General features: G+C 41.8%; 1 protein-coding gene across 1 annotated transcript in view; it reads right to left on the minus strand.

Moving 5' to 3' along the window:
• Positions 1–246: 246 nt before the first annotated feature.
• ZDHHC14 (zDHHC palmitoyltransferase 14) overlaps positions 247–25,232 on the minus strand; it is a 184,716-nt gene continuing 159,730 nt past the window's right edge. The window contains exon 10 of the mRNA XM_073672415.1: positions 247–547. Coding sequence (XP_073528516.1) covers positions 512–547 — 36 coding nt within the window. The 3' untranslated portion in view covers positions 247–511. The remainder of the gene's footprint in view (positions 548–25,232) is intronic.

Consider the following 25,232-nt stretch of genomic DNA (forward strand, 5'->3'; position numbering starts at 1 on the left):
GTAAAGTGGTCGCCGCTTTTTCAATAAATACATGGCCAGAATAAAGTATTTTAATGAAATTAAAAACACACGGTTGAGTAGGCAGACATTACACAAGCAACTTACCTCTCCATCCGTATTCCCTGTACCAAGTTCTCTTCTGGCTTATGATGGTTATGGCAAAAGAAACAACCTATAGGTTAAAAAGTTTACATAACACTTTTTCCACAGAATAAAGAAATCACAATAATTACCAAGAACAAAACATTTGGCACAAAATGTAATTTATTGCTCTGAAGCTTACAAATCATGTGTGCAAATGTATACATCAGATATAAATCTGACTCAGAAAAACTTGAATTACAATATATTATATACATGAAAAGCTGGAGCACAATGACATTGCAGAACACAGTAGAAGTTGTAGACCTTTTCCAGCATGTCCACTACCAACTGAGCGGTGTTGGTCATTGCAACAATTTTGGTCAGTTCTTCAATAGTTGCGTGATGATTCCTTGGTATCTTTCATTGATTAATTATGATCCAACAGCACAGGTGTCTCCTGGTCCTGAAATTGTACCACGGCAGAAAAACATTATTAAGACTCACTCACAAGACCCAAGTGTAAAAGGTTAACAGAAAAACACAACTTTGAACACTATGTACCATTAACAATGAATAATTATTTTGGATTATAAGTTTCAGTAAAGTGTAATGTTAAATTATACTATTTGATTACAGCCATCATAATTTAAACTGACACTTTATAATGTGTTATCAGGCAAGTTCTACTTTCTGAAAGCAGGAGTCAATTTCTGATTAGATTAATTTCAATACGGACACTCTAAATATAAATAGGTAAGAATTATTTACAAGCTATACACCGCGTACTACATGCAAATGACAAGTACAAGCAATTAACTTAAAGTATGTAGACAATATTTCACTATATAATTGAATATGAGTGCACTTGCTTGTATAGCATTTTAGAATATAATAACCTTTTCTTGAATGACCATTTTTTTGAAGGCAGGTAGTGTGGGTTCATAGTCTGCAGAAGCTGCTCTGCAGACTCTGAACCCAGAAATTTGCTGCCTTACAGAGGACCACATTTTTCATGAACTGGACACAATGAAATGGTGGCTGCAGAAAGGAATAGGTTTTTTTTAAAAAAAATGTTAATATCTCCATTGTAGAGATATTAGCAATCAAAATATTTGGTAGCTAATTTTCAGTAAGTTCAAGTGGGTGTCAGTTTTTACTAAGGGTGTGTACTTCAGCCTGTATGTTGACCAATCATAAGCACGCGACAATACTCAAAGGAAAGAGGAACATATCCCACCATAGCTTAGAGCAGGCTTGTCAGTGTGCGACATATAATGTCAGACAGCCTGATCTCACTGCAGAGAATTACAAGTTGGTGTGAGCACAGCAGATGATATAAGTGATTACTGACACCTTTGTCTCATGTTCTTACAGTCTGTGAGGGAGATTGGCAGCACAGCAGAGTTTGGTTGTGTCACATTATAAACCCTTCTATTAGCTCTCTGCATCTCATAGTGCTGCCACCTCAGCTTAACTGTCCCTTGGCCCACACTGCCTGTCTAAAGCTGAGAGCTCAAAGGCGTCAGTAATCACACTTCACCAGGAGGACCACAACCAATATAAAACTATTGCTGTGTTTCTCCTGATGAAGTTAGTCCAACTTTGAAACGTGTTTACAATAAACCACTTGGTCAAATTCCCTACTGTCCTTTGCATCCAACATCAGCAGCGTGGACTACCAACCCCATTCTCCGACCAATTTTTCAACATGACGGCAATTCCCAGTCTGAAAGTGTATTTCCCTTATTTACACCTAGATTAAATCCTCGATTGAATAAGACACTATAGTGCTTGGTGTCTCCCTTTCCTTTAGTAATCACACTTATGACTGTTGAGCTCTACTTGTACTAGCTCTGCAGTGAGATGTTATCTATATTTTTGCTGAAAAACAAATAACTTGCAAGGTACTTTTTATGAACTGAAGAGATAGTGTTGAAGGTTCCATGGCAAACAGCTGAAGTTGTCTCCACAAGACAATCACATAGGAAATAAACCCCAAAAATATTTAACCCAAAAGCAAATTTAGGTAAAATATAAAACAAAACCACAAGAAAGTTTTGAATGCAGTCATAGAATATTCTACCATCATTTTATTAGTAGTACCAAGGTTGTAAAATATTTCAAGAGGTTACACTATGAATACTAGAAAATAATAGAGATGAGAAATAACATGAGACATCTCTGTTCAAAGATTGGTACTTGGTTCATTGGTACTTTTATACTGACAGCAGGGGATATTCTCATATAATTAAATTGTATAAGTTAGACTGCATGAAAATAAGTTTACAAAGGACTTGCTTTTCTCTATCTGCTCTCAGTCTCCTGATAGGAGAGCTTTTATCGGACATACTGTTTTCACTTACCTTGGCCACTAGTGCCTGGCACAGTATGCACAGTACAGTAGTAACAAACCCAGTCAGCTCTCTCCAGTCCATTGATTTTTATACAGAAGTTAGCTGCTCACCTCTATCAACTTCTGACAATCTGGTGTTCTAAATCTTGCAAAAATCACCAACCCCCATCATTGGCAGTCTGCAGAGCAGGTTTCCCAATCGGCTCTCACTTTCCAGAGCTGTGTGCTTGTTCAAATGCCTGAGTTTCACTATATACAAATATTGTGATCATAATGTACACTCTAAAACAAACCACTGACAGTGGAATGTATTACAGCAGAATTTGTTCTGAGCTTTATAGTTTTAATATCAGTTCTGCTACTCATCAGAACTGGCCACCATGTCAGAAACCAGGAAGTAAGGAGAGTGCAGAGTTGTGAGATGCTAAAGAGACAACTTGAGAATAGGCCCCTACTACAACTAAATAAAGATGAATGATACAATACTACATAGGACACTGATGTGTCAGAATTTAGTGGCAAACAATAATTCAAAGGAAAAAAAATAACCAGCCTGATATAGAAAATGAATCTAAGTAGGCAATGAAGCAGATTATTCAGTCCAACTGATACCATGTGTTATAGGTAATATATCACCCCTTAGTGAGGGGACAAACTGGGAAATTGAAATATGCAGTCATCCCCAAAGGGGCCCTCGGGGAGACCCTATATAGCTGTAGTTTTGGTGGGCCAGTTACAAACCATTAATTGTCAATGGCAACCCTGCATTATAAGTGTAGTTCCCAAGAAGGGCATTTGGTGTCATCATGGCCACATGGCCAAAGGTCCTTCACACTGTTCCTGAGATAGTCTGGTATATCCTCTGGGTTGAGACTAGAATGGAGTTGCTAAAGATAGGTCCTCAATCAGATGTTAGGGCCTGGTCAGTACAGCAACTACATTCTAGCATCTACACCATCCCTGTGTCAATACCATACTGTACATCCTACAAGAGACAAAGAGTCCAAGTCCCAAAAAATAGTAATTTCAAAATATTGTTAGATACAAGAAACAAAAATAGACAAATATAAAAGAGCTCAGTCACCAAATAGCAAAGGCACAGGTACTTATGGTGAATGATTCACAAAATAATACCGTGCATGGGGGTTACACATGCATGTACAACGATCATATTACATCATACACCCCACTAGGGGCAAGTAATCAGGTCATAGCATAATAACCAATGTACATGTGGTAAATATACCCTATGTATGTAAAAGTGCTAGTGCTTAAAACCTAAGTGGTTATATGATGTATAGTCCCCTTATCACCAAAGCTGATAGAAGACTTACAGCATATAGGATAAGTAGAAAATGTATGCGTAGACCTTACCCATGATGTACCCGTGTGGACCTGCACCAGAGAGGAGCCCCAACACACATTTCGGGTGGGCTTCCTCAGGGGGATGTACCTCTGTGTGTTAACACCGCATATGTATAAGTAACGTAATTATCTACTAGTGCAAAACAGTAGTTTACTGGGTGATTGGACAGTCAATAGCAGCATATCGCCCCTTGTAAACAGAGAATATGCTGCTAATACCATCAAGAGGTATGGGGACAGAGCAATCATATTCCCAACTGTTCTGTCGTAATCATTTGTCATCAGCTTGTGTAAACACACACCAAACAACATGCGTTCAATAGATCTGCGCTTGTTTAATAGCCTGGAACAGTCAGTATAAATGCACCCTAAATATTTCTGTGTGATGGTGCAATACCTTAGTATTTAGGGTCCAGCTTAAATTTTGCTCAGGGACAACATGTCTAAAATCAGCCCTGCAAATGCTATAATCTAAGAGGGTCATGTTCATTTGATCGCTGTCAGTTGATAAGAGTATTCAGTCACCAGCCATCTAATGTTTATAACCAGACTTGCCTCATGACCATCTTGCCATAGCATGCATGTTTTATGAATATTGACAGCTGCTTTTAAACAGCTCTGGTGGTGCTTTATTTCCTAGGAATCAAAAACACTAGGCAGTTGAAATACAACTAAATAATAAAATGCAGTTAATGGACAGTGCATAGAAATAGAAATCCGTAATAGGAATCAAATCCTATACCCACCAAACACCCTGCTGATCCAGTATAACCATGCTTTCCAATAGCCCAGAGTAAGTAGCGAAAAGTAAGGCATCATGAGCATGGCAAAACCTTGTGCACAGAGCACTTGTAAGGCTATGTTCACACTGTGCGTTTTCGCGGCGTTTTTTTCTGCACGAAAATGCACCAAAAACGCTAGGTAATCCGTGTGCCAGCTAATGCAATGACAATCCTGAAGTGCTGTACATGATCAGGAATTTTCCTGTCAGGATTCTCATTGCGTTTAAATCTGCAGCATGTCAATTTTTTGCGCGTTTCTGCAGCATTTTTCACCCATTGACTTGAACTGAGACAGTCAAATCCACAGCAAAATCGCAGTATAAATGTATTTGCTGCGAATTTTGCTGCGTATTTGACTGACTCAATGAGTCAAAAACGCCGCAAAAACGCACAAAGAATGGTACCCAGGCTGGGGAAGAAGACTACCCGTCCCATAATCTGACCGCCGCGCCCGCTGACAATAGCGGGGGCAGGCGCGGCTGAGGGGAGAAGTAGTCTCCTCCGCCGTCTTCTGTGCGCGCTTTAAAAAAAAATGTAAAAATCGATATTAAAATAAAAACACCTTTCATTCTCACCTGTCTGCTGTCCTCCCGATGTATCCGGGCAACCCGATCACCTGGCAATACACTGATGGGAGCGCGATCGCTCCTGGCAGTGTACATCGCTGCGCTGCCAGGACTGAGTTCACTGGAGTTAATCAGCTGAAGATCAGCTGAGAGCATTGGGACTTCACTTAAGGCATCGGTGTTGTGTGGGAATTTTCCCACGCAACACTGATGCAGTAAATGAGGTCACCGGGGCTCATCAGCTGATCTTCAGCTGATGAACTCAGGTGAACTCAGCCCCAGCAACGCAGCACTATACACTGACAGGAGTGATTACACTCCTGTCACTGTATACATTGCTGTCTTCTACAGCAGTCACATCAGTGATTGATGTGACTACTGCAGAAGTGACCCGGATGCCGTGGAACACTGGGTGAGGGATACAGTTGAATTTTTTTTTTTTTTTTACAGGAGACGAGGGCTTCGGGGACTTGGCGTTATGTGAGTATACAGTATTTTTTCTTTTTAAATAAGTTATTAAAACTGTTTGGAATTTTATTTAAATAAAAGACTTTATTCTTGCCTTGCCTTTATTTGAAAAACCGTCAATAACCTTACTACGGGGTTAGTAATGGGGGCGTCTTATAGACGCCCTCCATTACTAACCTGGGCTTCATGTCAGCCGCAAATGCAAGGCTGACATTAACTCCAACCTTATTACCCCACTTGCCACCGCTACACGGAAGTGGGAAGGGGAGGTTATAGCCAGATCCCCTTTCCTGGCTATATCAGCGCACAGCTGGCTGTTTAGCCTTTTCTGGTTAGATTTTATAGGGGGACCCTGCATCAATTTTTTTTCTGGGGTCCCCCAGTAATCTAGCCAGTAAAGGCTAAGCAAACAGCTGTGAGTTATTAATAGCCAGGGAACATTTATGGCTAATGGCTCCTTCCCCGACTACTAATATCAGCTCTCAGTGGTTGGCTTTCCCTTTACTAGTTATGAAAATGACGCTGGAGCCCACTCCATTTTTTCTTTTTTAATATTAGGTTATGTGCCCAGGATCCGAATGTAGCAGCACTTTGGACACAGCATATTTTTGCTGCGTCCAAAACGCTGCTTCTATTGAACGCAGGTAAATCCACATGTGTACTGAACCATACGGATTTACTGCATTCAATATATTCTAGTGGTCAAATTTCTGTTGCGGAGACTAGAGACTCCACAAGAAAATTTGACATGCTGTAGTCCTGAAAGACGTGCCACATGTCAGTGTCCACAGGTGATCCACAGCCTTAGATGCACGCATAGTGGACATGGGATTTCTAGAAATCCCATCAACTATGCTGTAACATCTGGACACTGCGGGTTTGACACGAAGTTTCAAACCCGCAGCGGCTCCTGATCGTGGGCATGTACCCAAACTCACCCGCAGCATGTCAACTTCTGTCCGCTGCAGATTTACACCGATTGAAATGTCATTATATGAAGTGGATTCGCATGTATTAACAAAAGTGCGGTATTAGAACACAGCATTTTGGACGCAGCTTAAATATGCTGCATCCAAAGCACTGCTGGTTGCTGATCGTGGGGACAAAGCGGCTAAACAAACAGCTGTGCGCTTTTATTAATAGCCAGGGAACATGTTTGCCTAATGGCACCTTCCTAGGCTAAAAATAACAGCTCACAGTTGCCTCAGAAATGGCATGAATGGGAATGCTAATGAGATTGGGTTAATGGGATTAGCTGACACCTAGCCTTTTTTTTATTTTTTTTTAAACCTTGTTATTATTTAAAATAAAATTTTCATACATTAATAAATGTGAATGTGGCTTGAAATATACATGACAAGGTTGTTATAAGATGGTTAATAGCAGAATGTAATATTCCAAGCATGGTTACATCAAGTCAAAAAACAAACCAAGAACTAGGAGGGGGGAAGGGACGAAGGGGAGAAAAGAGAATGCCCAAAACAGGTACTTTCCTTAGATATGGATCACCCAACAGGGGTGTATAACCTTATACTCAATTTGAAAGTTGTGCGGGACCCATCGACACTAAGATAGACACCTGACACCTAGACGTGACTCCACACTGCGGCTCTATCAAACACTTCTACACAGGCGTCTCCCCCAATAGTAGCTGCTCTTGATACCAAACTGTAGGTTGGAAGCCAATTCTAATATCATCTCGGGTGTGTTGTGGAAGCAGAGAGATTAAACTTCTGCAAGTTTCAAAGAAGGACTGTACCTTTTCCTCCCTGTGTAAGGAGGCCTCAGTCCAATCCATCTGAAGCAGGAAAGCCCTTTTGTTTAGTGATGACAAGGTGTCACTCAGACCCTTTCATTACTAACCCTATGTAAAGTAAAGAGTTCAATAAACACAGGCACACACAGAGAACAACACTTTATTTGAAATGCAAAACACATTCTTCAATCATTTAAATTAACCAATATACTTACCCCAGGTCTGGTGGCACTCCAAGAGTTAAAGTGATGTCCTACGTTTGTTTTTTCAAATATCTTTATTTAGCTCCAAAAAACATTCATTGATGTACAAAAACGCATCGAAATCGCGGAAAAACGCACTTTTCTGCACCGTATTTTCGGCCAAGAGTTGCAGAAACCTTAAACAATTTTCTGCAAATTCTGAACGTGCACACATAGCCTTAAGAAGTGAAAAATGTCTGAGGCTCCATAATATGGAGCAATAGGCCTTTCTGTCCTGTAACATTATGGCCCTAGGAGCAATGCAAGTAAGAGAGATTAATACGTTATGCCAAATTTCTAAAACTTTGATAGGCATGACCAGTATATCGGAGACAATCAGAAGTATGTTCAAACGTTTTTGGCAAAACAAGGTTTAAGTAATCTCAAAGATCAAAAGGAGCAGATTTTTAAATTTAGAAAAAATACCAGAAATAACAGAAAATGTGAAGCTGGCCACGAAGATCATCTAGATTGGAATAACCTACTGATCAATAATGAAAATTCAACATAAAAAGTATGACAATAGGGAAAGTGTAGAAAACTGAAAATTTATTTAGCTAATGTTTTCTTTAACAAAATTCTTCTATAATTAATTAATTCTTCCTAACATTCACATGCAAAAGCACGGGTATGCTCAGATGAAATTGTGTTTTTACCATGTGGTCTTGAAAAAGAGGCTAGCAGACCTGAAAGAACATGCTAATGCACACATACAAAATACAACCAAGAGGTATCCAAGTAATAGACTGCAAACCACGTTACTTTACTACAAGGCTTTTTGACATTTCAAATGCCATGAAACACTGTTCAGTTTTCTTAAAAGGAACCTGTCACGTCCTAGCTACCCTCTGCACTGCCCCCATAGCATTGTTAGTGATGCAATGTGCATCACTATCAAGCTTTTTCCATTAAAATTGGTGCAGCTATAATGATTATATAACCTTTAATATACTTAGATCCTACCTGCTCATTTAGTCATAGGGATGTGCTTGTCAAATTCAGTCATGGGCGGGCGCTGTGTGATTACCAGCTTCACTGCGCATGCGCTGTAATGCGCTATGTTTCCTGTGCGTGCGCAGTGAAGCTGGTAATCACACAGCCTCACTGCACAAGTGCGGGGAATAGAGCGTCATAGCGCATGCGCAGTGAAGCTGTGAACTACACAGCTTCACTGTGCACGCGCAGGGAACAAAGCGCATGCGCAGTGAAGCTGGTAATCACACAGCCTCACTGTGCAGGCGGCCGGACATCTACAAGTGCGCATGCACCCCACAATATCAGCACTTGCCGGGAGCAGTATTCAAATACATGGGCGGTGCCAGCAGTGAGTGAATGCTGCGCCCGCCCATGACTGAATATGACAAGCACACCCCTATGATTGAATGAGCAGGTAGGATCTAAGTATATTAAAGATTATAAAATCATTATAGCTGCAAAAATTTTAATGGAAAAAAGCTGGTTAGTGATGCACATTGCATCACTAAGAACGCTATGGGGGCAGTGTAGAGGGCAGCTAGGACAAGACAGATTCCCTTTAAATACTTTTGAACATCCTAAATGTTCTGCTGGTTTTCACCAACAATTCTTTCTCATCTTGGAAGCCTTCATTGGAATATACCATGGATGGGCACTGTTAAATAATTCAGATATGGGAGAAAAATGCTTCTAGCGCTTCACTTGGAAGGATGAAAATAACATGCAGCAATTGATTTATACTCACATTCCTAAGATATATTCATACTAATGACAATATCCATCTACGCATCCTCTAAAAAACCAGCTTGCCTTCACACAAGGCAATTTTTCAGTGTTTTTTTAATACAAATTTTCTGCTGTGTTTTACAGTACCAGCAAAGTCTATGAGATTCCAGAAATCTCATCCACACACCTTAGTTTTTGTTTCATCAGTATTTTGTGCTTTGCATGGATTTTTGCAGAATAGAGCATGTAACTTCTTTCAGTGTTTTTTACCCATTGGAAGTAATGAGTGGTGAAAAAAACACTGAAAAAATGCACCAAAAAACCCAGGCATCAGGTTTTGCAGTGTTTTTTATGTGCCAAAACCTGATGAAATAGTGAGACTTTTTTATTTTATTTACTGAACTTTATGTACATGCATAAAGAGACAAAAAGACAGTGAAAAAAACACAGCAAAAAACAAGCAAAAAACCAAGCAAAATCCTGAACAAACCTTCCTGGCAAGAGAAGATAGAGAAGAAGAAAAACGCTGAAAAATCGCCTAGTGTGAACATAGCCGAATAGTTACAGAACCAAAGTAAGCATATTTGAACTCAATTCAAGCTTAATGCAAAGTTTTCTTTTATAGCCCTTAGAGAGACTGGGAAATGAGGACAAATTCCGGAATGTATTGCTTATGCTGGTCTTAATCATTATGTTGAATATACAGGAAAAAAAAAACACAATTTAAAAGCGCAAATATACATAGAAAAATGAATGGAAATAGAAATTTGTGTTTTTCTATTGACAAAAAAAGCAACATCTGGATGCTGTGCGTTTGCGTAAACCAAAAAAATGAATAAAAGACATTGTTATTCTTAGTTGTCGTGTATGACAATGGGAAAAAAAAGAGAAAGGAGAAGCGCTCCTTGTAAAGGTCAGACAATAAGAACAGAAGAATAAAAGACACAGAGAATACATCGGGGTATGAATATGTCAATTTACTTATGTGATCACCCAATCAAGGACTGCAGGTGGAATTTGTGGACAATCGAAGACTACATAACAAATAAGAGAAAAACAAGAAAAAACTTTGAAAGAAAAATCTAGGTAATTAATAAAAATATTAACCTTTATTAAGCAATTCAGATGTGGACGTGAATCACGAACACAAGGGATTATTAAAAGATCGGTTGTCTCATGGCACAGAGATATGACCAGCGAGGACGCTGCGGAGATCAGGGCGGTCATACGTACCACCTATCCCACAATCACATGCTATGCTGTAAAATTAAAACAACTAAGGAGACAATAGTGGTCACCCAACATGACGTATACGATATGCGATTGGAAGGAAGGAGAAAGAGAAGTGGGGACGGGAAGAAAAAGTAGAAAGAAGAAGGGAAAAAAAGAAGATGGGAAGGAAAAGAGGTAGAAAACTAAATATCCCAAGAAAGAATTATTAATTAATTGATTGGATGGCAAAAAGTAAAAAATAATTGGGTGAGAAATATCAGTGAAATTATGAAAGCATGTTGGTGGAAAAATAACAGTGCATAAGTGTGGAAGATTAAAAGGTGTGGAATGGATTGCTATCATGAACTAGATTTATTCCTAATGCATGGAATACAAGTATGTGGATGAAAAATAACTATGGGTAGGTGTAGAAGGCTAAAAGGTGTGACCATGGTAGGTATAATAAACTGGATTTATTCCTATAAAATGGAATACAAATATGTGAATGGAAGAAAAAAATATATGGGAATAAAGTGAAAGAAAAAGTGCCAATAAAACAATGCTTGGTTATACCATTCAAACTACCAATATAGATAATTCTCTCATGAAAATGAAGGTAATAGAAATATAGGACACATATATGAATTGTCATTACATGGTTATATCATTGAGAATTAGGTAGAGATAGACAAAAAACTTGAGCTATCATCGACCGATGAACTCCAAACATTAAATACACAGATGGAAAAGCAGGTTGAGACTCAGGAGAATCAAATGTCCAAATATAACAGAGACTTGAAGGATCTACAATCCAAGACGATATACCAATGGAAAAGGACATCTCAACTTGGTAGATCCAGCCGAACTCCTTCAATATCATCTGCTACCTCTAACAGTGATATATCTGATACATCGATCTCCACAGTACAAACAAGATACGGAGCGAGACCCAAACATATCTGCAATGTGCCAACATCCCTATAAACAGAATTTCAATTACTCACCAGAAATAAATAAATGGGACTTAAAAATAATTAATCTTAGCACACACGTTATTTTGGATATAGACCTAAGAGTATTAAGGAAGGGTCTTACTTTTGATCCCAGCGTGGCTTTTGACAGATTCACAGATGTCAATGATTTACACATCTTTGCGCGCATGTTATTCTTTAAAAGGTACTTCTATGATAGAACTCTACATGATAGGTTTCCCACACAGACTGAACAGAAGGCATTGAGGGAGCTTGAAGAATTAGCAGAAGAACATGAAACCTGCAAAGGTGGTAAGATCCCCCCCTTCATTTCCACCTACAGTAAGTCTAAAAAATTCCCGGCTTTGTCTGCTTGTCCGATTGTGGATCTTTGTGCAGACTATTTCTAGCGACTTTGAAAAAATCTCTAAAAGAGTGTCATCTGACAATCTCACTAGAATTGAACGAGAATCCTTAAAAAAAAAATCAAAAGTTTAAAAGATGTGTAAATCAAACAGGCAGACAAGGGCGTGAACGTCGTGATTTGGCCTAAATCAAGTTACAAGAATGAAGCGTTCAGTCAACTAACAAATACTATAAAATACTATAAAAAAACGAACTTTCAATCCTTCCAGCAGCTTTTACTCTAAATATGAGAAACTCCTTCAAAGAGCGACAAGTAAACTCATCATTACAAAAGAACTAAGCTCTGTCCTTAAGTTGCCTGATCCAGTCATTCCTAAATTTTATTTACTACCAAAAATACATAAGGACAGGGACCTCTTCCTGTAAGATCAGATGTCGTCGATGGACCGCATTCTCTTTTCGGCACGGTACATCAACATCTTTTTGATCTGGCAGGCCACTTCTGAATTGTTAGTTTCCTTTATGGCCGAACTAAATAATGATTATAATATTCGGTTGACACATCATGCCGATAAATTGACTATTGAATTTCTCGATGAGAGCATAAGGTGAGACGAGACTAACACACTACAGAGTATGATCCACCGTAAACCCTCTGCGGTGAACTAGTTACTTCATGCATCTTCAGCACACCCGACACATGATTAATTCAATTCCAGTGAGTCCATTTCTCAGATTGAGACTATTATGTTCTACTGAGGCTGACTTTTTGAAACAGGCACAGGATCTCAAGGTTAGATTTATGGAAAGAGGGTACAGTCATCGTTCCATTAAAAAGGCCTTTCAGAGCAAAATATACCACACGCCATGAGTCCCTATATACTACTAAACCAACCAATGATATTAATACGTTATGCTTCATTACTGAATTTCACTCCCAAGCGACTGCAATGAGAGAATGTCTGAACAAATTCTGGCCAATATTGATGGCAGTTCCCATATTGGCTAAATATCTCCTGGAGAGACCACAAATCAATTTTAGGGGAGCAAAAAAATCTTTGTGACCAACTTGTTAGGAGTCATTACCATTTAGACACTCCTCCCACTTTCTTGGACAGATCACCACTGAATAATGGATGTTCACCATGTGGCAGATGCGTGGTGTGTCCCAATGTGGAACACGCCAATACATTCGCGGTCTCACAGAGCTCCAGGACCTTTCAAATAACTTTTGGATTTTCAGGTCTCTCCAGAGATGCTCAATTGGGTTTAGGTCAGGGCTCTGGCTGGGCCAGTCAAGAATGGTCACAGAGTTGTTCTGAAGCCACTCCTTTGTTATTTTAGCTGTGTGCTTAGGGTCAGTGTCTTGTTGGAAGGTGAACCTTCGGCCAAGTCTGAGATCCAGAGCACTCTGGAAGAAGTTTTCACCCAGGATCTCTCTGTACTTGGCCGCATTCATGTTTCTTTCAATTACAACCAGTCGCCCTGTCCCTGCAGCTGAAAAACACCCCCATAGCATGATACTGCCATTACCATGTTTCACTGTTGGGATTGTATTGGGCAGGTGATGAGCAGTGCCTGGTTTTCTCCACACATACCGCCTAGAATTATCACCAAAACAGTTCTTTCTTCATCTCATCAGACCAGAGAATCTTATTTCTCATAGTCTGGGAGTCCTTCATGAGTTTTTGAGCAAACTCTATGCGGGCTTTCATATATCTTGCACTGAGGAGAGGCTTCCGTCGGGCCACTCTGCCATAAAGGCCCGACTGGTGGAGAGCTGCAGTGATCGTTGACTTTGTGGCACTTTCTCCCATCTCCCTATTGTATCTCTGGAGCTCAGCCACAGTGATCTTGGGGTTCTCCTTTACCTCTCTCACCAAGGCTCTTCTCCATCGATTGCTCAGTTTGGCTGGACGGCCAGGTCTAGGACGACTTCTGGTGGTCCCAAACTTCTTCCATTTAAGGATTATGGAGGCCACTAAGCTCTTAGGAACCTTGAGTAATGCAGAAATTCTTTTGTAACCTTGACCAGTTCCGTGCCTTGCCACAATTCTGTCTCTGAGCTCCTTGGGCAGTTCCTTTGAGCTCATGATTCTCATTTGGTCTGACGTTAACTGTGAGGTCTTATATAGACGTGTGTGCCTTTCCAAATCAAGTCCTATCAGTTTAATTAAACACAGCTGGACTGCAATGAAGGAGTAGAACCATCTCAAGGAGGATCTCAAGGAATTGGACAGCATGTGACTTAAAGAAGCTGTCCACTACTTTATATGAACCCCCCAATGTATACCCCCAGGGCCCAGAAGTGTTTTTGAAAATATCGTATGGTGCCTTTTCTGCCTCTGAACGGCGCTATCGCTGGCCGCTCAGAGGCATCACGTGACCCGTCGCTGATGTCACGTCAAGTGAGGTGTGACATCAGTGATGCGCTCCCTGCGGTGGATGCTGGGTTGTGGGCGAGGTTACCCAACAAGTCACAGCCAGCATCCACCGCACGCTTTTCCAGTGAGTGAGGAGAGGGAGAGTGCGGGGTGGATGCTGGGTGTGACGTGCTGGGTAACCCCGCCCACAGCCCAGCATCCGTGGAACGCAGAAGTGAGTAGCCGCAGCTGTAGCCAGAATTTGACGTGACATCAGAGGATGTCAGAGCCGGCTGCAGCCGGGGGTCACGTGATGCCTGTGAGCGGCCAGCGATAGCACCGCTCACAGGCAGAAAAGGCACCACAATGTATTTAGAGAAACACTTATGGGCCCTGGGGGAATACATTGGGGGATCATATAAACCCCTTTAAATATGAGTGTCTGAGCAAAGGGTCTGAATACTTATGACCATGTGATATTTCAGTTTTTCTTTAATAAATTTGCAAAAATCTCTACATTTGTTTTTTTTTCAGTCAAGATGGGGTGCAGAGTGTACTTTAATGAGAAAAAAAATTTACTTTTTAGAATTTACCAAATGGGTGCAATGAAAATGTAATAGAAGGAGAAAAGTCTTTCAGAGAATCAGTGCGAGATGTATGTAATAAGGAGAAAGAGCGCCATCTGGTGAGCATTTCAAGTTTGGACGCTGGACCCAGTCAGGTGACCTCCAGCAGAGAATTTCAAAATTTAACGGTTGAGCGCACAGAGCCTGAGGTGATTTCGGTGCCAGACACAGGAAGAGACGTGACGCAGGCCGGATGAGCTGAAGGAACCAGCGAGAGAGACCGGTAAGGCAAGACGGGTGGCTGCCGGTGAACGAGTGCGGGATTCAGCGCAGCGGTCCCTCGGGTGTCAGGGCTACGGAAGAGGACCAGGACTCGGATACGACATTAAGGAAATGTACAAGACCCTCCTTCTCACGACGTGGTAAACTGCCCCGATTGACAGGACAAAGAGGATAGAAGAGAGTCGTGCCAGAGAGATCGCGTCAACAAAAGCGGACGAGTGTCATCACTGAACAGGGCTGTCACTTCAACCGCTCCCTCACGGTACCGGGAACAATCGGGTTTAGGGCATCAGGTTGGGAGGGGGACGGGTGAGGTGGAACAAGCCAAACGGGATCTAATTGACTTTGTCAGAAAAAGACTTAAAGGCCTAGCGGGAATAATCGGAGACCCCCGCTAGAGCCATTTGTAGAACCGATGGACTTCAGTGATTAATCCCATATTTGGGCTAGTTACAGTATTTTAGAGAAGGATTTTATTTCTATTGTTATTACTATTGTGATATTGTTCTCATTACTAACACAACACCTGTTGCAATCCCTGTCAGCTTTGTGTAATATATACACATATATAAATTGTTATTTTTAGCTATTTGACTGCCCTCATTTTGTGACTCTGCGCATTGCATTCTGACACTTGCATTAAAAATCAGAGTGAAAAATTTAAAGGGGTCTGAATCCTTTCCGTACCCAATATATATATCTAATATGGTGGAGTACCTATACTAACATAACGTTCAATGGACCCTCTTTTGCACTATATGCACTGCAGTCTGCCACATACACTGCCTGCCTAACTCCTGCTATCACCACTAATACAGTTAGGTCCATATATATTTGGACAGAGACAACATTTTTCTAATTTTAGTTCTAGACATTACCAAAATTAATTTTAAACAAAACAATTCAGATGCAGTTGAAGTTCAGACTTTCAGCTTTCATTTGAGGGTATCCACATTAAAATTGGATGAAGGTACATGCGGTTTCCTGCCAGGGACATGCGGAAATGAAGCGGTCTTCACTTTCATTTCCGCATGCGGGTTGACAAGCGCTTCCCAAGCGATTTTAGCATCACTTGGAAAGTGCTTGTCAACTTCACACTATATAAATCCATGCAGCCGGCATGGATTTATATAGTGTGTGAATGTCAAAAAATAAAAAATAAATCTATACTTTACCCTCTGATGGCCCCCGGTGTCCTGCTTCATCGGTCCCGGCTGCCGGCAGTGAAGACTTTAGGACCTTACGACGTCAGCGTCACGTGACCCGTCACATGACTCTGACGTCAGCGAAGGTCCTTCTTCATTCAACCGCGAAGTGCCCGGGAAGCCGGCAGGACGCAGCGCGGGCCGTCAGAAGGTGAGAATATATATATTTTTTATTTTATTCTTTTGGTACCTGGGTCTGGATGAGAGTCCTCTCATCCACACCCGGGTACCATCCGCACATTAGACCGCATGAAAAGCGCATCAACATATACAGTGATGCGGATTCCATGCGGTCTAATGCAAGTCAATGGCGGCAAAAGAGCAGCGTTTCCGCAAAATTAATTGACATGCTGCGGATTTTTGACCGCAGCGTTTACGCTGCGGAAAAATCCGCATCATGGGCACAGCACATGCGGATTTCCATTGGGGAACATTGCTGCCCTTCTACCATGCGTTTTTCATGCGTTTCCGCGGCGTTTACGCAACTGCAAAAACGCCGCGGAAACGCATGAAAAACGCATCGTGTGAACTCAGCCTTACATAGGTCTAGTTGGAGAAACAATTTAGTAAGGTTCTGTATGTTTTCAGCGGCAAGCTCTCAAGAGGGAGATTCCCTAGGGGAGTGTTAACAGACACAAGCTCTCAATACTTGTTGTATTAAATCAGCTCTTATGTGACTACGATCTTGAAAAAATTTTTGATGGAATAAGTCCTGAATAAAATAATGACTTCTACATATATGTGTCTGGTTAACCGATTACTTGATAGTATAATTCGGATCATTGCCACCCATACGGTTTTATAAGAGATGAGTTAAGTACCGTATTTTTCGGACCATAAGATGCACATTTTCCCCCCCAAATTTGGGAGGAAAATGTGGGGTGCGTCTAATGGTATGAACGCAACTTACCGGTAGTGGTGGAGCGGGATCGCAGGCCCCTCCCTCAGGAAGGCGGCGGCAGCATAAGTGGTGAGGTGGGCCGGTATCTGTCTGGGGACCGGGGCCTGGCCGGGTACAGGGGCTGGTGTCTGGCTGTGAGGCAGAGCTGCATGTGCATCCAGGGTCCGCAGCATTCCTCCACTTCCGCCGGCTTCCTGAAGGACACTGCTTCCTGTGACCCCCGCTCCATCGCCCCCCCTTCCCCAGGGAAGATACCTATTCAGACTATAAGACGGACCCACATCTTATAAAAAAATTTTTCCCCATTTTCAACCCCAAAATTTGGGGTGTGTCTTCTGGTTCAGTGCGTCTTATAGCCAAAAAATACGGTAATCACACTTACGTTGGTACACTGCTGTTGGTATCCTAAACATACATGTGATAGATACTAAAAATAGAATTAGACTTACCAGTAATTTGGTTTCTAATAACCCAAGACAACAGTAAAGCGGAGGATGCAACCCCCACCCTAATACGGACAGGTAACACAAAGTTAAATAGCCCCTCCCACATACTCCATCCAGTATTATTATAAAGGACCACAAGCGTATGAATGCTTCAAATAATATCACTGATTGGATAATGCGAGAAAAAATAAAGCAAAAGGGAGGTAATTACTGGTACTTAGGTTTCTAATAACCCACCACGACTGCACGGGTAAGTCTAATTAGATTTTCTCTTAAAAACTCCCACGACAGCACACTGAAGGAATACCCAAGAGTAATTTTAGGGAGGGACAATAGGCTGGAGGACTTTTCTCCCAAAGGCTAAATCTTTAACAGACATTAGGTCTAGTCTATAATGTCTGGAGAACGTATGGACCGAGGACCAGGTAGCAGGTCTGCAAATCTGCTTGACGGCAGCGCTGGCTTTCTCAGCCTAGGAGATCAATGCTGCTCTAGTGGAGTGAGCCGTGAACTTCTGCGGAGGTGGAAGGATCTGGTATGCTTCAGTAATCGCTCTCTTGATCCAGTTGGTGATCGTGGATTTGGAAGTTTCTTTCCTTTTATTCTGGCCTTAAAGCTGGACAAATACATTTTGGTCTCTTCTCCACTCCTGCATTTCCTGGAGATATTGAAGGACCACTGTCCGAACGTCCAGAGTGTGGAATCCTTCTTTCTCATTTGACGGATTCAGACAGAAGGAGGATAGAATTACAGGCGCATCTCACTAACTTTTTGATATACTAATTTAATTTATTTTAGTTCATCAATGCAAAGTCATCTCAGTAAATTAGAATACTTTATAATACCAGCTTGAAAAATGTTTTTAAAATCCGAAATGCTGGCCTACTGAAATGTATGTTCAGTAAATGCACTCAATACTTGGTCGGGGCCCCTTTTGCATCAATTACTGCATCAATGTGGCATGGAAAGGCGGCGATCAGCACTGCTCAGGTGTTATGGAAGCCCAGGTTGCTTTGATAGCAGCCTTCAGCTCGTCAGCATTGTTGGATCTAGTGTCTCGCATCTTCCTCTTGACAATACCCCATAGATTCTCTATGGGGTTAAGGGCAGGCAAGTTTGCTGGCCAATAAAACATAGTGATACTGTTTTGAAATCAGGTATTGGTACTTTTGGCAGTGTGGACAGGTGCCAAGTCCTGTTGGAGAATGAAATTTCCATCTCCAAATAGCTTGTCGGCAGAGGGAAGCATGAAGTGTTCTAAAATTTCCTGGTAGACGGCTGCGCTGACTTTCGTCTTGATAAAACACACAGGACCTACACCAGCAGATGACATGGCTCCCCAAACCATCACTAAGGCTATGTGCCCATGATGCAGAAATGCTCCAGATTTTTTCCTGAGCGTTTCTGCATCTCACTGGCAGAAAAAATGCATGCAGATTGTACATGCGTTTTTCCTGCCAGTGACAAGCGGAAGTGAAGCGTTCTTCACATGCATTTCCACATGTAGGTTGTCAAGCGCTTTCCAAGCGATTTTAGCATCACTTGGAAAGTGCTTGACAACTTGGTCACACTATACAAATCCATGCAACCAGCATGGATTTATATAGTGTGACCGAAAGAATGGTAAAAAATGTACAAATACTTACCTTCTGACGGCCCCCGATGTCTTTATCCGATGCGTCCTGGCTTGCCGGCAGCTCGCGGTACACTAAAGGACCTGCCGACGTCAGTGGTCGCGTGACCAGTCACATGACTAAATGACGTCATGGTAGGTCCTTGAGTCCACCGCGAGCTGACGGCAAGCCAGGACGCATCGGATAAAGACACCGGTGGCCATCAGAAGGTAAGTATAATGTATATTTTTTATTTGATTCTTTTTTTTTTTTTTTTTTACAGGTACTATGGTACCCGGATCCGGAGGAAAGTCTCCTCTTCTCCAAAACCGGGTACCATCCGCACATTGAAACGCATGGAATCCGCATGTATAGATGCAGTGATGCGGATTCCATGCGTTCCAATAAAAGTCAATGGCGGCGAAAACGCCGCGCTTCCGCAAAATAATTGGGAGTGCTGCGTATTTTTCCGCAATGATAATCCGCAGTGGAAATTTCTGCAGCATGTGCACAGCACATGCGGATTATCATTGAGGAACATGGCAGACCTTCTACCAAGCGTTTAAGCGTTTCTGCAGCGGAATTGCCGCTGCGGAAAAGCTTAAAAAAACATAGTAGCCACACTGCCTAATTGTGGAAACTTCACACTAGACCTCAAGCAGCTTGGATTGTGGCCTCTCCACTCTTCCTCTAGACTCTGGGACCTTGAATTCCAAATGAAAATTGTAACTCTGGGACCTTGCGGAGTGTGTCAATGACTGCCTTCTGGACATATGTTAAGTCAAGCAGTTTTCGATGTGATTGTGGAGCCTACTGAAACAGACTAAGGGACCTTTTTAAAAGCTTAGGAATCCTTTGCAGGTGTTTTGTGTTATTCTAATTTACTGAGATAATGACTTTTGTGTTTTCATTGGCTGTAAGCCATAATCATCAACATTAACAGAAATAAACACTTGAAATAGATCACTCTGTTTGTAATGACTATATAATATGAGTTTCACTTTTTGTATTGAAGAACTGAAATAAATTAACTTTTTGATGATATTCTAATTTAGTTAGATGCACCTGTATCTCTTGAGATTTGTGGAACTCAATGACCACTTTAGGTAGAAACATAGGGTCTAGATGAAGAAAGAGCTGGTCCTCTAGGATTCTCAAGTAAGGTTCGTTAACAGAGAGCCTGTAGTTCGCTCACCCTTCTGGCCGTGGTTATAGCTACAAGGAAGGCTGTTTTCCAGGACAGTCTGTCCGGTTTTATATATAAGAGCTCAAAGGGTGGAAGTGTTAATCTTTTAAGGACAATATTAAGGTCCCAGACGGGAACAAGGTCCGCTACTCTAGGGTGAAAAAGAAGAATACTGGGAGAAGCAGGAGATAATGGTATATAAAAATATTATTTATTATTGCTCAATAAATACAAGTATAAACACATACAAAAACAAAAGTAGATAAGAACTCAACAACAGCGGACAGTGAATGAAGCCAAACCCACAAACCCAAAGACACGAATCCCCCACATTATAGCACTATGAATAGTGGACTGCAGGTAGACATCACCATGGTAAGGTATGATCAAATAGATTTAAATGTCACAGGACCGTGCTAAAGTGAATCATATAATCTTTAACCTTACCGTCAAAAATGGGTCGTTTACACCAGGGGAGGCGGGTTGGAGACAGCCTCAAAGAAGCTGCAGTTATAAATCTCTTCACCCAGTGATGCTCGGCCAGGCTCTGGTCAAAATAGGAACTCAGTACTGCCACTTGGACCTTAAGGGTACTGGGTTTGAGACCTTTGTCTAGGCCTTCCTGCAGAAAATCCAAAATCTGGGCAATGCAAGGCTGATGTGGATTTGGATGTTCAGGTGTACTCCACGATATAAAGGTCTTCCATATCTTATAATATATGGCGTTCGTCACTGGTTTCCTACTTTTTTGAAGAGTTCTAATGACTATCTGAAAGGACCTTGGTCTTCGAAATTGAGAATTCAGTAGCCAAGCAGCCAGGTGTAGCCTCTCGGGGTCCAGGTGATGAATTGGCCCCCAGTGAAGATCTCTGGTAGAAGGATTAGGGGACCATCTATTTTGAGGCTTGTGCTACTAGGATCACCCTGGTCCTTTCGGATCTTATTTTCTGCAGGGTTCTTGGCAGAATTGGAACCAGGGGTAAGGCTTATGCCAGCTTGAATTGGTGGGCAAATGAGTCCACACCTAGGCAGGCATTGTCTGGATATAGGGAAAAAAACTGAGCTACTTTTGCGTTCAGATATCCTGTGAAAAGATCTACCTCTGGATGGCCCCATATTTTGGTTAGAATTTGGAGATCTCTGGATTTAGACTCCATTCTCCTGGGTGAATCTCAGTACTGTTGAGAAATTTGGCCTGGAAGTTGATTTAACGTTTTATGTGGCGGGCAGATAGTGAGAATTTTCTTGTCGAGATTGACTTTAAGTCCTCGTGTCTTGTGCTTCCCTCGTGACGGAGGTGGGCTACTGTAATCATGTTTTCTGAGTAAATCTTTACATGAGAATCCTGGATCAGAGATATTGCCCATCTGAGGACTTCAACTTCAGAGAACTGAAATCTGTAGAGGGAGTATTGTTGGCTGACCTCTTTTGACCTAAGTCCCTGGAATATTTCTGGGGAGCCCATGGCTCTCATCCCCTTCTGCTGGCATCTACTTTTATGGTCATCACTGGGTCCTGGATCCAGGGGACTCCCCTGTTCAGGTTCCTTGGGCTAAGCCACCAGGATAGGGAGGCTTTTACTTGCGGTGGTATAGGGATTTTCTTGTTAAGGACTCTGGAGATCCATTCTCATTTGCCAGAATGTGGGTCTGTAATGTTCTGGTATGTGCCTGGGTCAAAGCCACCATCTCGATGCAGGTGGTCATGGAGCCGAAAACGGACATGGCACACCTTTCTTATACCAATTTTCTGCTTCGTAGTATATTTAACCTTGATCTCAACATGATCTGTTTCTGTTTGGATAAAAAAAAGACCTCTGGTTGTGGAAATCCAACAGAACCCCCAGGAAAGTCTTTGTTGTGGAGGGAACCATATCCGAATTCGATTTTCTGTGGTTCACTAACCAACCCAGGGATGTCAGGTTCTGGGTTGTTAACTGCAGATGTTCCTGGAGTAACGGTATTGAGGGTGCCACCATGAGGAAGTCGAGGTATGGAATTATGCAAACATCCTGACCTCTGATGTACACCATGACCTCTCTCATGATTTTCGTTTAGATCCATGGTGCAGATGATATCCCAAACAGGAGAACATTGAGCTGGTAGTGCACTGTTGGTTCTACTGGGGAACCTCTGGAATGGACATCTCCGCCTGAGAGTCCTGTCCCCTTCCAGGGTAATCTTCCTCTTTTTAGCTGCTGGGGAACACTGGGGGAGGGTGTGGGCTGAGAGAAATAGGCCACAGAAGATTGAATCTCATGGCGGACTATTCCTTTGATCTCTTCCATTAAGGAAGGTTGTTCTTCCCTGATGATCTTCTCCGTGCATTCTTTACATAAGGGTTTCTTATGGGAAGTAGTCAGTTTCTTTCTACAGACTGCACATCTACACAAGGATTTAGATCTGCTTCTAGGTGCAGTTTCCTTGTCCCCCTGAAAGACAGGTGAGAATGAATAAAAAAAAGGCTATAGTATGTTATACCTCCACCCTGGAGACAAACTTCCAGTGCCAGATTACTTACTGGGACAGCGATGGGCTCTGCAGAGGCAGAGCAGGAAGACCCGGAACATTCCCGAACACACAGGATTGGTCCTACTTTAAGGTGTCTTATTGGGGGCTCTTACATGGGTGACTGGATTATAGCACCTTCCTCTCAGAGGATCTCCTCCCCCTGTTGTCCAGATGAAAGCTGATCAGTTGGCAATCACTGGCGATCATTGGCGCAATTTTTCCTTATTATTTGAGATGCGTTCCAGCGTGGAATGCAAAATTCCAGAAATGACATCATCCATAGCCTGGCATCTGAAGTCACTTCTGGCACCATTCCTTGGTCCAGAATTGGCAGCACATTTTAAAACCCTTTTTTTTAATTTCTCAATTGTATTTTCTGGGTCCAAGTCCTGGATCCAGTGGGTTGAGCAGCAGTCTTTGGAGTGCCTATATGCTATCATCAGTTGTGAAAGGGAATAACATAACTCACATAGGAGAGTAGATTACTTGTTCTACTCTGTTATCTTATAGTATGACCTGCACAAGGAGCTCTTCCCCTTTCTCTTTTTTTTTTCCCATTTTCATATTGCACGGGAACTTCGGTATCTTGAAGATCAGGTCTTATAATGTGGAAGCAGCACAGCTAGCTCATCGACGCAGATCGTCTGATGATCCATGTGAAAGCCACAGGCTGTGATTACCTACAAGATCGGTACGATGCAGATTCCCTCGAGACCCATCAGAGATTACAGACTTTGATATTTTGAAATTCTGGACTCTTTCTTAAAACCTTGGACTCATAAAACTGCCATATCATTTGGGTGTTATAATGAACACAAATTGCTTTTTTTATCCCACATTTCATTGAGAAGTCCAGGAGGAATAATCGACAAGAGTGGACTCAAGTTGGGAGCGCTATATTACTAACTTGATTTGGACATTTGCATTAGAAGTTTTTTATTTGAATACCAGCCATTGGCAGGTGATCTACAAAAACGGGGATCAATTTTCTATAGAGGTAGGCATCCCGTAAAGTGCAAATGCATCATACTATAAAGATAAAGTTGAATTATTCAATATGTCTAATAACACCGTTGCTAATTCAGATACATCAGATACAGATATACACTTGTCATTTCTTACAGTACATGAATGCAGCGTGGACCGCACCTTATCAGAAGGCGTTTCCTATGACAATAGAGACCACTCTACACAAATCTGATCTATAACCTTGGAGGATATGACCTCTTCTGAACCTGTTAAATCCAGTTCTAGACAGGAGGAGGTTAATACCCAATCTCCACAAGGAAATCTGGGAGATAAAATGCCACAGCAGGTTGGGAACTTTATTTCTGTCAATTGTATGAATAGAGAGGATATTGACAAAACAAATTATGAAACGAAAAGCTCCAAGTTAGCCAGGGGTGCCAAACCTCATGATGCCAATAGTCCATCGAGACCCATGAGGGAAAATTTATCCAATTCCCCCATACAAAGATCATTTGAGGAGCGAACGAAAAAGGGAATTATTCTTACCGCTACTTCTGTTTCCAGAAGTCCCTCAGGACAGCATGATAGGAGGAAGCTTCCTTGACCCATGACGGGATAGGATCACAGAGAGGTTAATAGGCCCCTCCCACCTCCACCCTCCAGTGATTTTACCATTTACCACCGAAGGATGGATGCAAATAGTCCATATGAGCCACTAGAAACTCATATATAAGAATCACTTTAACAGCTCCAGCTCAACCCAGAACCATGGCGACAAGACAAACGAATGACCTGCGGGAAGGCTGATCACGCGCCAGCCCAAAGATAAAAATAAGGGAAGGAAATAAGGGTGCCGTCCTGAGCAACTTCTGGAAACAATTAACAATAAGAATAATTCCCTTTTTCCAGTACGTCCCTCAGGACAGCACGATAGGAGAAATACCAAATCAATAGCACCAGGGTGGGTACTGAAGCCTCCAGGGACTAAAGTCCTGGGCAGGAACCAGTCCAGATATAGAAAAGATATGTACGATCAGAAGAAATATAGACAAGTAAAGAGATTTGCAAAGATAAATCACCATAACGAGTGTCTGATATATATGTATAATGCAAACATTCAGTATAAATGTGATAAATTATGCAGCAGAAACAGAGGGAGAGAGAGACTCCCATGTTGTACCCCAACATCAATAATGAACAACTGTGATTGTTAGAAAGATTATACTTATAACATCCCAGCCATAGAATAGACCTTAAACACCTCCTATTGCCCAGCAAACAGTATGGTGATAGCCTCTGCCACAAACCCATCGAGGACTGATGTA

Source organism: Phyllobates terribilis, unplaced genomic scaffold (assembly GCF_046119375.1).
Source record: "Phyllobates terribilis strain yellow unplaced genomic scaffold, ASM4611937v1 Scaffold_3__8_contigs__length_932513732, whole genome shotgun sequence".
NCBI classification, from domain to species: Eukaryota; Metazoa; Chordata; class Amphibia; order Anura; family Dendrobatidae; genus Phyllobates; species Phyllobates terribilis.